The 13022-nt window shown below is 49.5% G+C and overlaps 1 protein-coding gene across 1 annotated transcript in view; it reads left to right on the top strand.

Annotated features, from left to right (window-relative positions):
• The window catches only part of SERINC2 (serine incorporator 2), a 23720-nt gene extending 16905 nt beyond the window's left edge, over positions 1 to 6815 (top strand). Inside the window, exons 6-10 of the mRNA XM_074305526.1 lie at positions 674 to 843; positions 1909 to 1999; positions 2170 to 2308; positions 5014 to 5217; positions 5974 to 6815. Of these exons, the coding sequence (XP_074161627.1) occupies positions 674 to 843; positions 1909 to 1999; positions 2170 to 2308; positions 5014 to 5217; positions 5974 to 6112 (743 nt within the window). The 3' untranslated portion in view covers positions 6113 to 6815. The remainder of the gene's footprint in view (positions 1 to 673; positions 844 to 1908; positions 2000 to 2169; positions 2309 to 5013; positions 5218 to 5973) is intronic.
• The last annotated feature ends 6207 nt before the right edge of the window (positions 6816 to 13022 follow it).

The following is a 13022-nucleotide window of genomic DNA, read 5'->3' as shown; positions in this document are numbered from 1 at the left end:
CTCGTAGTTAGGAAGTGTTTGAGGTCAGATTTGAACTCGGGTCCTCCTAACTCCAGAGCCAGTCCTCTGTCCACCGCCCTACCCAGCTGCATCTTTTTTCATTTACATTGATCAGGTCAGAGTGTGTGGGATGGTGGAAGAATCCATTAACCTTCACCTGTAAAATGGAGATAGCAGCAGTGTCTGCCTCTGTTGGAGGATCAAATGAGATGGGGTTTGCAAAGTGCTTTGAAACCCTTAAAATTGTTAACTATTATTATTACAAGTCAAGACAATGAATTAGAGAAACAATTCTAGAATAGGAAAGTGAGATGCGGGTTTGGGCGTTATCTCTCCCTCAAATGAAATAGAACTAGGGAATTTTAAAACAGAAGAGAGGAAATTAAGTCTGTTTTCATGCCAAGAGCTGGAAGCATTTTCCATGCATTTCTAATTTTGCATCTGATATTTCAGAGTAGAAAATGTCACAAATATTGAAATCCTCCCACAAAGGAAACTCCTCTTGGCATCCTGCAAAGCTGTACTTAGGAAGGGTTCAATGGCTTCCACTCCCCGTTACAGATGAGGAAACTGAGACCCAGGAAGGGGAAGGACCTTGATGAGACAGGGACAGAGCTGGGCCTTGGGCCCACGACTCCCAGCCCAAACTCCCTTTTGCTTTCCCCCTCTGCAGGCCTCTTCTTCTTTACCTTCCTCTTCTATGGAATCGCCCTCACTGCCATAGCACTCATGTACATCTACTACACCCATTCGGGGGCCTGTTATGAAGGCAAGGTCTTCATCAGCCTCAACCTGGTCTTCTGCATTTGTGTCTCCATTGTGGCTGTTCTACCCAAGGTCCAGGTGAGCCGTGCTCTACCCCTCCTGGGCTTTAGAACAAAGTTGGGAGGGCCTTAGAACCCGGGAGGTCAGAGGTGAAAGGGCCCTTAGAACCCAGGAGATCAGAGCTGGGAGGGCCCTTAGAACCCAGGAGGTCAGAGCTGGGAGGGCCCTTAGAACCCAGGAGGTTAGAGCTGGGAGGGCCCTTAGAACCCGGGAGGTCAGAGCTGGGAGGGCCCTTAGAACCCGGGATGTCAGAGCTGGGAGGGCCCTTAGAACCCAGGAGGTCAGAGCTGGGAGGGCCCTTAGAACCCAGGAGGTCAGAGCTGGGAGGGCCCTTAGAACCCGGGATGTCAGAGCTGGGAGGGCCCTTAGAACCCAGGAGGTCAGAGCTGGGAGGGCCCTTAGAACCCGGGAGGTCAGAGCTGGGAGGGCCCTTAGAACCCGGGAGGTCAGAGCTGGGAGGGCCCTTAGAACCCGGGAGGTCAGAGCTGGGAGGGCCCTTAGAACCCAGGAGGTCAGAGCTGGGAGGGCCCTTAGAACCCGGGAGGTCAGAGCCGGGAGGGCCCTTAGAACCCGGGAGGTCAGAGCCGGGAGGGCCCTTAGAACCCGGGAGGTCAGAGCTGGGAGGGCCCTTAGAGCCCAGGAGGTCAGAGCTGGGAGAGCCCTTAGAACCCAGGAGGTCAGAGCTGGGAGGGTCCTTAGAACCCGGGAGGTCAGAGCTGGGAGGGCCCTTAGAACCCGGGATGTCAGAGCTGGGAGGGCCCTTAGAACCCAGGAGGTCAGAGCTGGGAGGGCCCTTAGAACCCAGGAGGTCAGAGCTGGGAGGGCCCTTAGAACCCGGGATGTCAGAGCTGGGAGGGCCCTTAGAACCCAGGAGGTCAGAGCTGGGAGGGCCCTTAGAACCCGGGAGGTCAGAGCTGGGAGGGCCCTTAGAACCCGGGAGGTCAGAGCTGGGAGGGCCCTTAGAACGTGCACTGAGAGAGCTAGATGCAAGGCACAGTTGAGATCATGTGTGTATTGGGATTTGGGAAAAGTCTTCATGATGACAGCGACTGGAGCATTACCAGCGTGGTTGTTGATTAACAGGAAGCCCAGCCAAACTCGGGCCTGCTACAAGCCTCTGTCATCACTGTCTACACCATGTTTATCACTTGGTTAGCTCTGAGCAACATCCCCGGTGAGTAAAGAACTGCTGCTGCTTCTCTCCTTCCTTCCCCTCCTCCCCCATTCAGCAGGACGCCATGGTGAGGTGGGCCCCACTGGGTAAAAGCTCGGTCTAAGCTTTGTTGCCGCTCGGCTTCCCCTCTCTGCTGCCCGCCTCCCAGTAACCAGCCCTTCTGTCCTCAGACCAGAAATGCAACCCGAACCTCCCCATGCTGGCCAACACCACTAGCTCAGATCCTTCCCCGGACTACGCTACCCAGTGGTGGGATGCACCCAGCATCATGGGCTTGATCATCTTCATCCTCTGCACCGTCTTCATCAGGTAGGGTCTCTGGTCACTCTGCCCTCCCCACCCAGTAGGTCTGCACGGACATGGGCCTTGCCCCTCGGAGCTCTCGGGCTCCGTTGATTCATCCCTGGACACAGCGTTAGCTCCCCTGACATTAAGCTTTGCTGCCAGCCCCTTTCTGGGGGGACTTCTTTTTCCTTTCCTAATCCAGATTCTTCCAGCTGTTTTTGCAGCTTACTCCCTCCTCCAGCCGTCAATGACAAGCATTCCTGCCTTATGCCTTCCATTTCACAGTGGATCCATTTCCTGTGGATCAAGTCCCTGCTTCTTTTTAAACATTTAGTATTTTTAAAATTTATTCTTAATAGTATTTCATTTTTTCCAAATTCATGTAAAATTAATTTTCAACATTCATTTCTGTAAGACTTTGTTTACTGAATTTTTTTCCTTCCTTCCTTTTCCACTTCCTCAAGACAGCAAGCAACTTGATGTGGGTTAAATATATATACTCCTTTTAACCTATTTCTATACTTATCATGTCATAAAAGAAAAATTAGACCAAACTAGACCACAAGAAAGAAAAACAAACAAAAAAAGGTAAGAATACAATGCTTGGATCCACATTCAGTCTCCATAGTTCTCTATTTAATATTATATTTTAACAAATAATTTCTGTGTTGATCTAGAGTTACAGGAAGCTAGATTCAGGATAATTAGAAAATAATGAAAGTAGGGAAAGCATTGAAGTTAAGAGAAGTTAGGAAAGGCTTTCTGTAGAAGGTGGGATTTTAGCTGGGACTCAAAGGGAGCCAAGGAAGTCATTGCCAGAGTGGAGAGTATTGGAGGCGTGGGAAACAGCAGGGGAAGGTCCTGAGCTCAGAGATGGAGGGGCTTGTTTGTGGAAGACAAATTAAGGAAAGGGCTAGAGGCCAGAGGCGTGGACGTGTATGGGGCGGACTACGGTGGGAAAAGACTGTAAAGTTAGTAGTTTTGGTTGGGAAGGACTTCGAGCATCAAGCTGAGAGTGTTGTGTTTGCTCCTGGAGGTGATGGGAGTTGGGGGGGGGAGGGGAGAGAGAGAGAGACAGAAGGACAGACAGACATGACCAAAGCTGTTCTTTAAGAAAATCACTTGGGGCAGCTCGATGGTGCAGTGAGTAGAGCACTGGCCCTGGAGTCAGGAGGACTTGAGTTCAAATTCAGCCTTTAACATTTAACAATCACTAGCTGTGTGACCCTAGGCAAGGCACTTGATCCCAACTGCCTTACTAAGGAAGGAAGGGAGAAAAGGTGAGGAGGGAAGGGAGGAAGAAAGGAAGGGAAGGAACAAAGACGAAAATCACTTTAGTGGCTGAATAGAGGATAGATTGTGATTTATTGTTTGGGCAGCGGAAATTCTTTATCCCCTTGGCTTTTTCTATGAAAGTGTTAATGCAGCCTTAGCCTTATTAAGCTTGCTAATAAATATGATTAATTAAACCATTAATTCATTTAAATTGTAATAACCTTACCCCATGCTAAGACTTTTGAGATATTTTAGCACTCATACATCATAATATTCATGTTGTTGTTGAATAGTTTCAGCCCTGTTCCACTCTTCTGGACCCCATTTGGGGTTTTCTTGACAGATACCAAACTGGATTTTTTTTTTTTCAGCCCATTTTACAGATGAGGAAACTGAGGCAGACAGGGTTAAGTGAGTTGCTCAGAGTCACGCAGCTAGTAATCGTCTAAAGCAAGACTTGAACTTGGGAACGTGAGACTTTTTGATTCCAATCCCAGGATTCTTTCTTATTATAGAATGTATTCATCCCCTGGGAAACCAAGTAGATGGAGTACAGCAGTAGAAACTGCACCTGTGATTTTGTTGGCCTGAGGAGCTCTGGGGGAGAGCTTCCTTCTCTCCGCACCTTTGGGGGCACTGAGAGCTTGTGTGCCCCAGGTCACCAGCCAGTACAGGGCAGATGTAGAAGCTGTGGGAATGTTATACAAGCATAGAGGCTCACGCTGAAACTTTAACGATTGTCTCTTGTGATCTGGCTTTAGCAGCTTCCAAAACATCCAGGACACTTTACAACCGAGGGACGTTTCATTTGTCTTTTTAGCTGTTCTGTTTGTAATTTGAAATAGCTGTTCTATTCCAGAGGAACACAATGAGCTCCCCCTGCCCTTTTCAGTCAGATCCTGAGGATTCATTTCTAAGGATGTGTTAGAACCCCAAAGGGTATGATTGACTTTATAAAACTCCAAGCGTGCTTCTGAGACAGAACGTGCTTTGTAAGTAGTGGCCATTTACTTAACAAATATTTGTTAAATGGAATTCGGTGATTCCATTTTTCAGGACTACCAATAATGTATATGTGTGACCTTTTCCCTCAAATTTTGTTACTGTTTTTAAAAACCAACTTGATGGGTACAAAGTGTGATATCTCAAGTCGTTTTAAATTTGCATTTGTTTGATACTAGTGTAATTTTTTTAAACATATATTTACATCTTGCACCTTTGCTTCTGTGAATTGTCTGACCCCCTTCTTTGAGCACCCATAGTTGCTATAATAAGTGCATTATGATCACCTTTGTTCTTGCCTTCCTCCCTGCTCAGAAGTGCTCCTCCCTTCCAAGAGGAAATTGGAAATTAAGGCTTGGCCTAGATTTCTCAGGCTCCTGATTACCTGCCCAATCTCAGGACCACCTTCAGGGTCCCATGTCTCAACCCATTCCCCTCTGCCTCCTCTGCAGTATCCGCTCTTCTGACAACAAGCAGGTGAACAACTTGATGCAGACGGAGGAGACCCCCCCAATGATGGAGGACCAGCAGCAGGTGGTTGAGGGCCGAGCCTATGACAACGAACAGGATACGGTCTCCTACAGCTACTCCTTCTTCCACTTCTGCCTCTGCCTAGCCTCCCTGTACATCATGATGACACTCACCAACTTCTACAGGTGAGTGCTCCCAGGAAGGCAGTCCCGACTCAGTATCCCCTCTGAGACTTAAGGCTTACATCCCACATGTATTATCTGCTTTGATCCATACAACAGCCCTCTGGGGTGACTTTTATTTTTATAACCCATTTACAAAAGAGAAGGCAAAGGTAGACTGAAATTAAGTGATTTTTCCAGATGTCACGTAGCTAGTAAATGTCCAGAGCGGGTTGTGGACCCAGACCTTCCTGATTCCCTGTCCAGCTCAGCATGTGCTGTGGCCCCTTTCCGGATGGAAGATAGCTTACCCAGCCTCAGGCTCCCAGACCTGGGGGTGTCCAACCCAGGCTGAGAGGGCAGAGTGAAGGCTAGTGGGAAGGGCCTGGGGACCTTCCCAGGGCTGTTGGGAGAATCAAATGAGAATATTTGTTCAGCTCTGTAAATCTTCAAGTGTTACACTGTTAAGCTGGCTGGCTGTTGAACTGTACTGAGACTTTGGGGAGCTTGTAGTGTGTGTGAGGGTGCATCAGCACCAGGACGAGGTCTCGAGTCTTCCAGCCGTAGCAGCTTCTAACCGTGGTTCTTCCTGGGCTCCATTTCTCTATCTCCCCTGCTTTGTGTCGCATCTTCCCTTCTTTAGCAGTCTCTCAGTCTCCATTCCTTTTTCAGAAGGAGTTGGACCAGGCCAGGGCCTGATGGGGGTTCTTGGGGGTCAGGTACGGGGGACAAGGGCTAGGGAGTCCAGATTTGTGCTCCAGAGGGTGCCTCTCTTTCCAGGCCGGATGATGTCACCAGGAAGATGGTCAGCACCTGGACTGCAGTCTGGGTGAAGATCTGCGCCAGCTGGGCAGGGCTGTTCCTCTACCTATGGACCCTGGTTGCCCCGCTCCTCCTGCCCAACCGAGACTTCAGCTGAGACTGGTCCAGTCCCCAGTGCCATTCTTGCCCAACCAAAGATGCCTTGTCACCAGGGTCAGATGACCTCGGTCCCTCTTCTAGTCTGGCTCCCACAATCCCCCTCGTCTCCCCTCTCCAGACCTCCTGCCATAGAAGTACCCATCCTCCCTTTCTCTCCCCCCTTCCCTAAATCCAGCGCGGAAGGAGGGAGGTGGGGAAAGCGTCCTGAACCTTGGGGCCATTGGACAAGAGGACTTCTATGAATCCTTTCAACTGTAACCTTCTGTGAGTGAGCCTGTGAACCCCCCTGGTTGGGGTTGAGTTGGAACTCAGCTTCTTTCTTCTTGGTGCCTTGGGGGGCTTGGATGGGACCTGGAAGGGCCGGGTGAGGGTTATGGGGGCATCCGCTCTCCTCCTGTCCTGCTGTCCCCTTCTCCCCCTGCCCCCAGACTTCTCCCCCGCTCCATGCCTTGTTACATAACTTTCAGCTCTCCCCCCTCAGAACGGGGCAGGTCAGGAAAGCGCGAGTCTTCCCCTCAGCTCTCGGGCCGGCAGGGAAGCCACTGGGCTGGGAGGAAAGGTTCCCAGGGTGGGGGCGAGATCGTTCTCCATCCCACATTCCCCTCTTCTTCTCTTCCATTCCTGGGCCCAGTGTCTTTTAGAAACCCTCCCCTTTTTAATATTTAAAAACACCATAATAAACATCCAGTGGGTTTGCCTTACTGAGCTGCCTGCCTCTGCCCATTTTCTTGGACTCTTGGGCCTGTGCCTTTTAGGCCCAGTGGGGCCGTGTCTGGCTGGTTCCTCAGCTCTCTGCCTGCCCAAAGCCTCGGTGCTGGAATCGTCCTAGTGCCATCCTGACGGGCTCTTTTCCCCTGATAAGGGGAGGCAGAAGCCCTCAGCTCCCTGGGGACAGCTACCGCTGAGCTGGGAATCCGCCCCGACCATTGCAGATTCCTGGGCCCGGGCCACCTTCCCACCAGCTTCGGCACCCAGGCGGCTGCCCGACCTCAGGGGGCTGGTCTTGGAAAGGGGCACGCTGCCCCCAGACTTCTGTGCTCGTCTTTCATGGGCTCTTAGGGTGGGAAGCGGAGGATGCAACCAAACCTAGCTCCCGGTTCCCATCCCTGGGTTAGCAGGAGAGCGTCTGACAGAGAATAGCTAGCTGCCAGATGTGGAGTCAGTGCTACTAGGAAGATGGAGACCCGCACACGCACCCACAGGGAGCCCTGGGGGCCATGGGGAAAGCAGGGCCGGTTAAAATTCTCCTGAGAGAACCCTCGGCTTCCCTGCTCAGCCTACCAGTGAGCCACCTCCGCGGGGTTCTCCGTTTCATCTTTTGTAAGGTGGACCAGCCAGCGTCCACTCTCCTGGCCCAAGGAGAGATGTACCAGAAATTTAATAATCAGATCCAGTCAATGGAACTAAAAAAGTTACTAACTTGGCATGTGACCCGGGGCAAGTCATTTCTCCCTGGGCCTCAGCTCATTCCCCTATAAAATGGGGATAATAATAATAATAATAAATGTATATATGTATCCCTATATACATACGTATTTTCCCCTGAGGCTGGGGATAAGGGACTTGCCCAGGGTCACACAGCCAGGAGTGTTAAGGGTCTGAGCCAGAAGTCAGGAGGACTCCTGACGTCAGGGCTCGTGCTCTCTCCACTGTCACCTAGCTGCCCTGAGATACTTCACAGAACTGTTGTGATCCTCAGTCTGATAGAAAGTATAGGAGGGTCTCTGCAAACTAAAGTTCTGTATAATTCCTGTTTATTATATATAAATAATTCTTAACACACTGACTAAGGGCACCTCCCTTAGGCCAAGTGGTGTCCAAAATCAGCCCCTAAGTGTTTTCCATCAAAGCTTACTCTATGTCCAACTAAACTTTTACTAAGTACCTGTCAAGAAGCTTACAATCTGTGCCCAGAAAATGTGCTGTGATTTCATTGAGATTGGGCTCTGGCTGCCGGGGAGACGGGAAGATCCGAAAGATCCTGGCGAAGGAGAAGCTCCTGGCTGAGCTTGGGAACGTCCGAGGAGGAGACGAGCGGTGGGGAGGGAGGGGGGCGGACCCGCGTGCCGGCGAGCACATTGGTTTAGATTCTGTGAAGGGAACTTCCTGCAAGATCATACCTGGGTCTCTTTGGACCTTGGATTGTTGACGCTACACTTGGCCCTGTGGGCCCCTCTTTTCCCAGGGTTTTCAGAGCCCTGCTTTCTGCTGGTGCTCACTGAGCTCTTTCAGCCCTCTGTAAGAAGGGAGAGCTGTGATCGACAGATGGCCATAACAAACATTTAATTTTTGTTTTCATCCATCCATCCATCCATAGATCCATTTAGGCTCTAAAAGCCGTGCTCCTATAAATCACCTCTGCCCAATTAGCCGGTGCTCTCAGTACTTATGCTGTATCATCAGTAATCTTCTCCCGGGGTGGATTCAGCCCCTTCTTTCTCCATGATTTCACCCACCAGTTCTATACGAGGTCTATAGAGCCAGCTCTTGCCTTCTGAGATCCAGGCCAGCACCACCACTGCCTTTTGGACATTTCTCAGCGGAGCTCCTACAGACGCTGCAGACCACTTACCCCAGATTACTCATTACCTTTCCCCTAAAGTCCTGCCCAAATTGCCCGTTTTTGTACAAGTTGCTGAATCCTTCTGGTCCCAATTAAAGAAATGTCTTTATCTTTGCCCTCTCCCTTCTTACCCCTAAATATTCTTAGTGATTCCCTCACAGCGGTCCCCTCCTTTCCAGAATCAGGATCGGAGTCTGAGCCCTTCCACTTCTCCCCTTCACCGCTGCCCCATCTTCCCAACTGGTTTCTGCCTTCCAGCGTTTCCATCCTCCTTTCAGCTGCCAAAGTGATGTCCCTAAAACACAGGTCTGACCGTGTCGTTCCTCTGCCCCAGAACCCTCAAGGACCCCATTCTTTCAGCCACAATACAAACTTCTGTCCTTTTAAGCCCTCGGGGCTTCCAGGTTTAATACAGTCTACTTCTCACACACGCTCTGCTCCAGACAAAACTGGTCTGTTAGCTTTTCCTTAATCAGGAAGTTCCATTTACCATCTCTGTGCCTTTGTAAAAGTCCTCCTCCACAGCTGGACTCAATACCCTCCTCACCTCTCCCTGTAGGATCCCGTGCTTCCTTCCAAGCTCACAAGAAGGCCGCCTCCTTCATCCTGACAATTACTTTAATTCCTCCAACTCCACCATTATATTTATAATTTACTTAGTATTTTTTTGTATTTATGTATCTATTCATATTGTTTCTTCCATAAGATTGTAAGCTCATCGAAGCAGGTACTGCTAGATTACTATTAATTTTTTTTTAACTTCAGAGCTTAGCACAGTGCCTGGAATTAAATAAACACCAATAAATGCTTGTTGAATAAATAAATGCAAATTGATTAACTCTTCTGGCCCTCAGTTTCCTCATCTGTAAAACTAGAGGGTTGAATTAGAGCTCTAAGATGCCTTTTATTTCTAAATCTTAGCAACTTGAGCCAGGCCTTGAAGAATGGCTGCAACGTAGATAAGTAGAGGTGAGAATATATCTGTGCTCTGGAAAACAGATTTGTCCGAGGGACGAGAAGTTCAGGGAAGCAGAAAAATGGAAAAAAACCCAGTTTGGAGCGAGAGCATAAAATGCCTTTATTGTCAGGCCAGGAAGTTTGGACTAGTTCCTGGCCATAGAGTGAGTCTGGCAGAATGGGAATCATTAGTTTTCTCAGCAAAGAACTGACATATGGGTCCAATTACTAAAAGTTTTCTGATAGAAATTTGTATGTGTGTGTGTTGGGGGTGGGCAAAAAGTGTTCCTTTAATAGAACAATAACAGTATATAACTTCTTAAGGTTGGAAAATCACTATACACTTTTAAAAATCTCATCCTTACACAACTTTGTGAGGCAGATGCTATTTTCCGTATTTTACAGAGGGGGAAACTGAGGCTTAGAGAAATCAAAAGACTGCCCAATGTCACATAGCTAGGAACTTTCAGGAATGGATTTTGAATCCAAGTCTTCCCTGTTCTAAGTCTACAGCCCTATCCATTACAAATGACTTTTGTGTCTCAAGATTTATGTGGGGGCTTCCCTCAAGCACCTGCTCTCAAGGGGAAGAACTGGGAGCCATGGGGGAAAAGTAGACTTTTGGGGAAGATGCCCTAAGTTTGAGTTGGGGGATTAGAGCGGGGTGTGGAGGCTTCTGACACTTCTTAACTCACTAAGGCTGTTCCTTATCTGAAAAAGATTTGTATTATATGCTTCATAGACTCTTGAAGAAAGGCAATTAAAAATTTCAAAGCACTCCATAAGCCAATTTAAATCAATCCAGCAAATGCTTATTAAATTCCTACTATATACTATGGATGCTTTATACTAGGCACAAGATTTCCAAAGAAAAAGGGGACAGCCTCCATTCCAAGAGCTTGCAATCTGCTGAGTGAGCTGCAATATGTCTGCAGAAAAGTAGGATCAGGATAAAGATTATTGGGTAAGAAAGAAATCTAGACAAAGAGTATTTAAGGAGGCAGAGTTTCCTTTCAGCTGGGTAAATCGGGGAAGGAGGAGGGGGCAGACACCCCAACTCAGTCTTGAAGAAAAAGGTTTCTTGAAGGTGGAGATTAAGGAATGCATTCTAGAAGGTGGAACAGTTGCAAATACGCGGAGACGGGAGATTCAATGTTGAGTCTACTTTAATTAGAACAAAGAATGAATCATACTTAACTCTGACCCTAAGTATGAGTTTTTCCGTCTGTCTGTCTCCTCTCCTCTCCCTTTTTCTCTCCCTCCTTCCTCTCTCTGACCCTCTACCTCTCCAGTTTCACTGTTTCTCTCCCTCTCCTTCCTCTTCTTTCCCACTCTTATATCTCTCTGTTCCTTTGTCTTTCTCTCTATGAGAATATAAATCTACAGAACCATTTCTGCTTAGGGGACTGGCCCTGGATGACATGGGAAGGCAGAACGATCAAGTTGCTGCCAGGAGCTGAAGGAGCTTTAGGGACCCTTAGGAGCCAGAGCATCAGTCAGAAGGGACACCGAATGTCTGACCTGGGAAGAGACTTCCGACCTAGAATGACGGAGCTGGGAGGAATTTTAGAATAGTCAAACTGGAGGGAATCTTGGAGACGACCGTTAAAATTTTATAAAGGGGGAGACTGAGCTTCAGAGAGGGAACTTTCCCAAGCTTACTTGAAGCACATTAAGGGACTAGACCCCAGGTCTCCAATATTTTTTGCACAGCACTGTCCTGTTGTGGGCATCCCAAAAATGGATTTCCCCCCTGGAAAGTAATGGAAAAGGAGGAAGACTAAATTGCAGTCATTATAAAAATGTCCCCACAGATTAGCCCTCTACTCTGTCCAAACCCCCCGCCCTCAGGCTCCCATCTGCCTTTCAGTTGCTTTCTCCACCATCTCCTTCCAGCCTTGCTACCAGGTCAAGCAGAGCAGCTCCTTCCAAGAGTCCCTGCCCTCCAGCTTGGCCCCTGCATCAGAGTCAGGGCGGAAAGGACTCGGCTCCCACATATCACATTGCCAGGAAAAGCTCAGGATCAGGAAGAGGGAGATCTCCGGGCTGACAAGGGTTCTCTCTGACCTGAGAGCACCCGCCCCTTTGGCTGTCGGGGCCCTCGGCCTCCCGCTTCTGCCTGGAGCTTGGGGGTGAGGCGGATACCATTCTCCTGAGGGTATGGGGGCCACACTGTTGACACTGGCAGGTTCCTGGCAATACCCGCTCACCGCCGAGCCCGGCCCACACCTGCTGAGATAAAAACCAGGCAGGTCTGTTCCTGGGAATTCCGGGAGCTGATAGCAGCAGGGGGCTGCCACAGGTGGAAAGCTTCTGTTCCCACCACACCTGGCCCCTCCCTATTCCAGGGACAGCCCCGCTCCTCCCCCCCCCCCCCCAGATCCAGCCTTTTTCTCCAATGTAGGTGAAGCACCTGAGGAGAGGCCCCATCCCCAGGATGTTTGGGACCAGAGGTTAAGGTGAACTGTGAGCAATTTAAACTGAAAATTTGGGAGTCCTGGCAAAAAGACTGTTTTTGTTCTTATTTTTATTTCTATATAGACTGGAATCAGAACTCTTAGAGAATGGGGGGTGGGCGGACAAGGCTACAGCTTCTGGAAAGCCGAGGCCATAGAGGGTGCTCCCATAAGATCCCAGGGCTCCTCCTTGGAAGAAAGGCCTCCAAATCGGTGGGGAGGCACAGGGCTCACAGGGAAGGAGGGGGAAGGGCAGTAAGAACAGAACACAGAGGGGCAGCTAGGTGGTGTAGGGATGGAGCACCCGCCCCGAAGTCGGGAGGACCTGAGTTCAAATCCTGTCTCAGACACTTAACACTTCCTGGCTGTGGGACCCTACACAAGTCACTTAACCCCAGCCTCAGGAAAAACATACAACCCCAGAACACTTCTGGTTTGTGGGGCGTGAGGAAAGAACATTTAGAAAACCCTGGTACAGAGGGCCCAGAGAGGACTTCTAGGGAGCTAAGAGAATATCCAGAGGAACCTGAGGAGCAGGGAGAGAGTATAAGGGGGTGAAAAGGCTTCCCTCAGAGAAGGGACACATCTCAAAGCTGGAAAGGTGAGAGAGGCCCCAGGGCCGAGCTATCGGAGGCACAGGGCAGAGCCTACAGGAACTCACGAGGAGAGAGAGCGCGCAGGGAAATCGCTTTGGCATCTGTGTAACGGATAGACTGGCGAGGATGACCATTGGAAAGAACTGGGAAGACGGGGCTGAGGACTGGATGGGGAACAGAGGCAAGGAGGAAATTCGCGCTGTTGTCGAGTATTTGAAGAGCCATCCCGTGCTCTTAGAATGTCAGATGGGGATACAGGCTAGCTAAGGGATCTTTTGGACCGCATGGAGGAAGCGTCAGTCAGAGCTCTGCAACTGGTAAGAAAGTGACCTCCTT

The sequence above is a fragment of the Sminthopsis crassicaudata genome, chromosome 3 (assembly GCF_048593235.1).
Source record: "Sminthopsis crassicaudata isolate SCR6 chromosome 3, ASM4859323v1, whole genome shotgun sequence".
Classification (NCBI taxonomy): Eukaryota; Metazoa; Chordata; class Mammalia; order Dasyuromorphia; family Dasyuridae; genus Sminthopsis; species Sminthopsis crassicaudata.
Note: the sequence above shows the minus strand (reverse complement) of the source record. Positions and strands in the feature narration are given on the sequence as shown.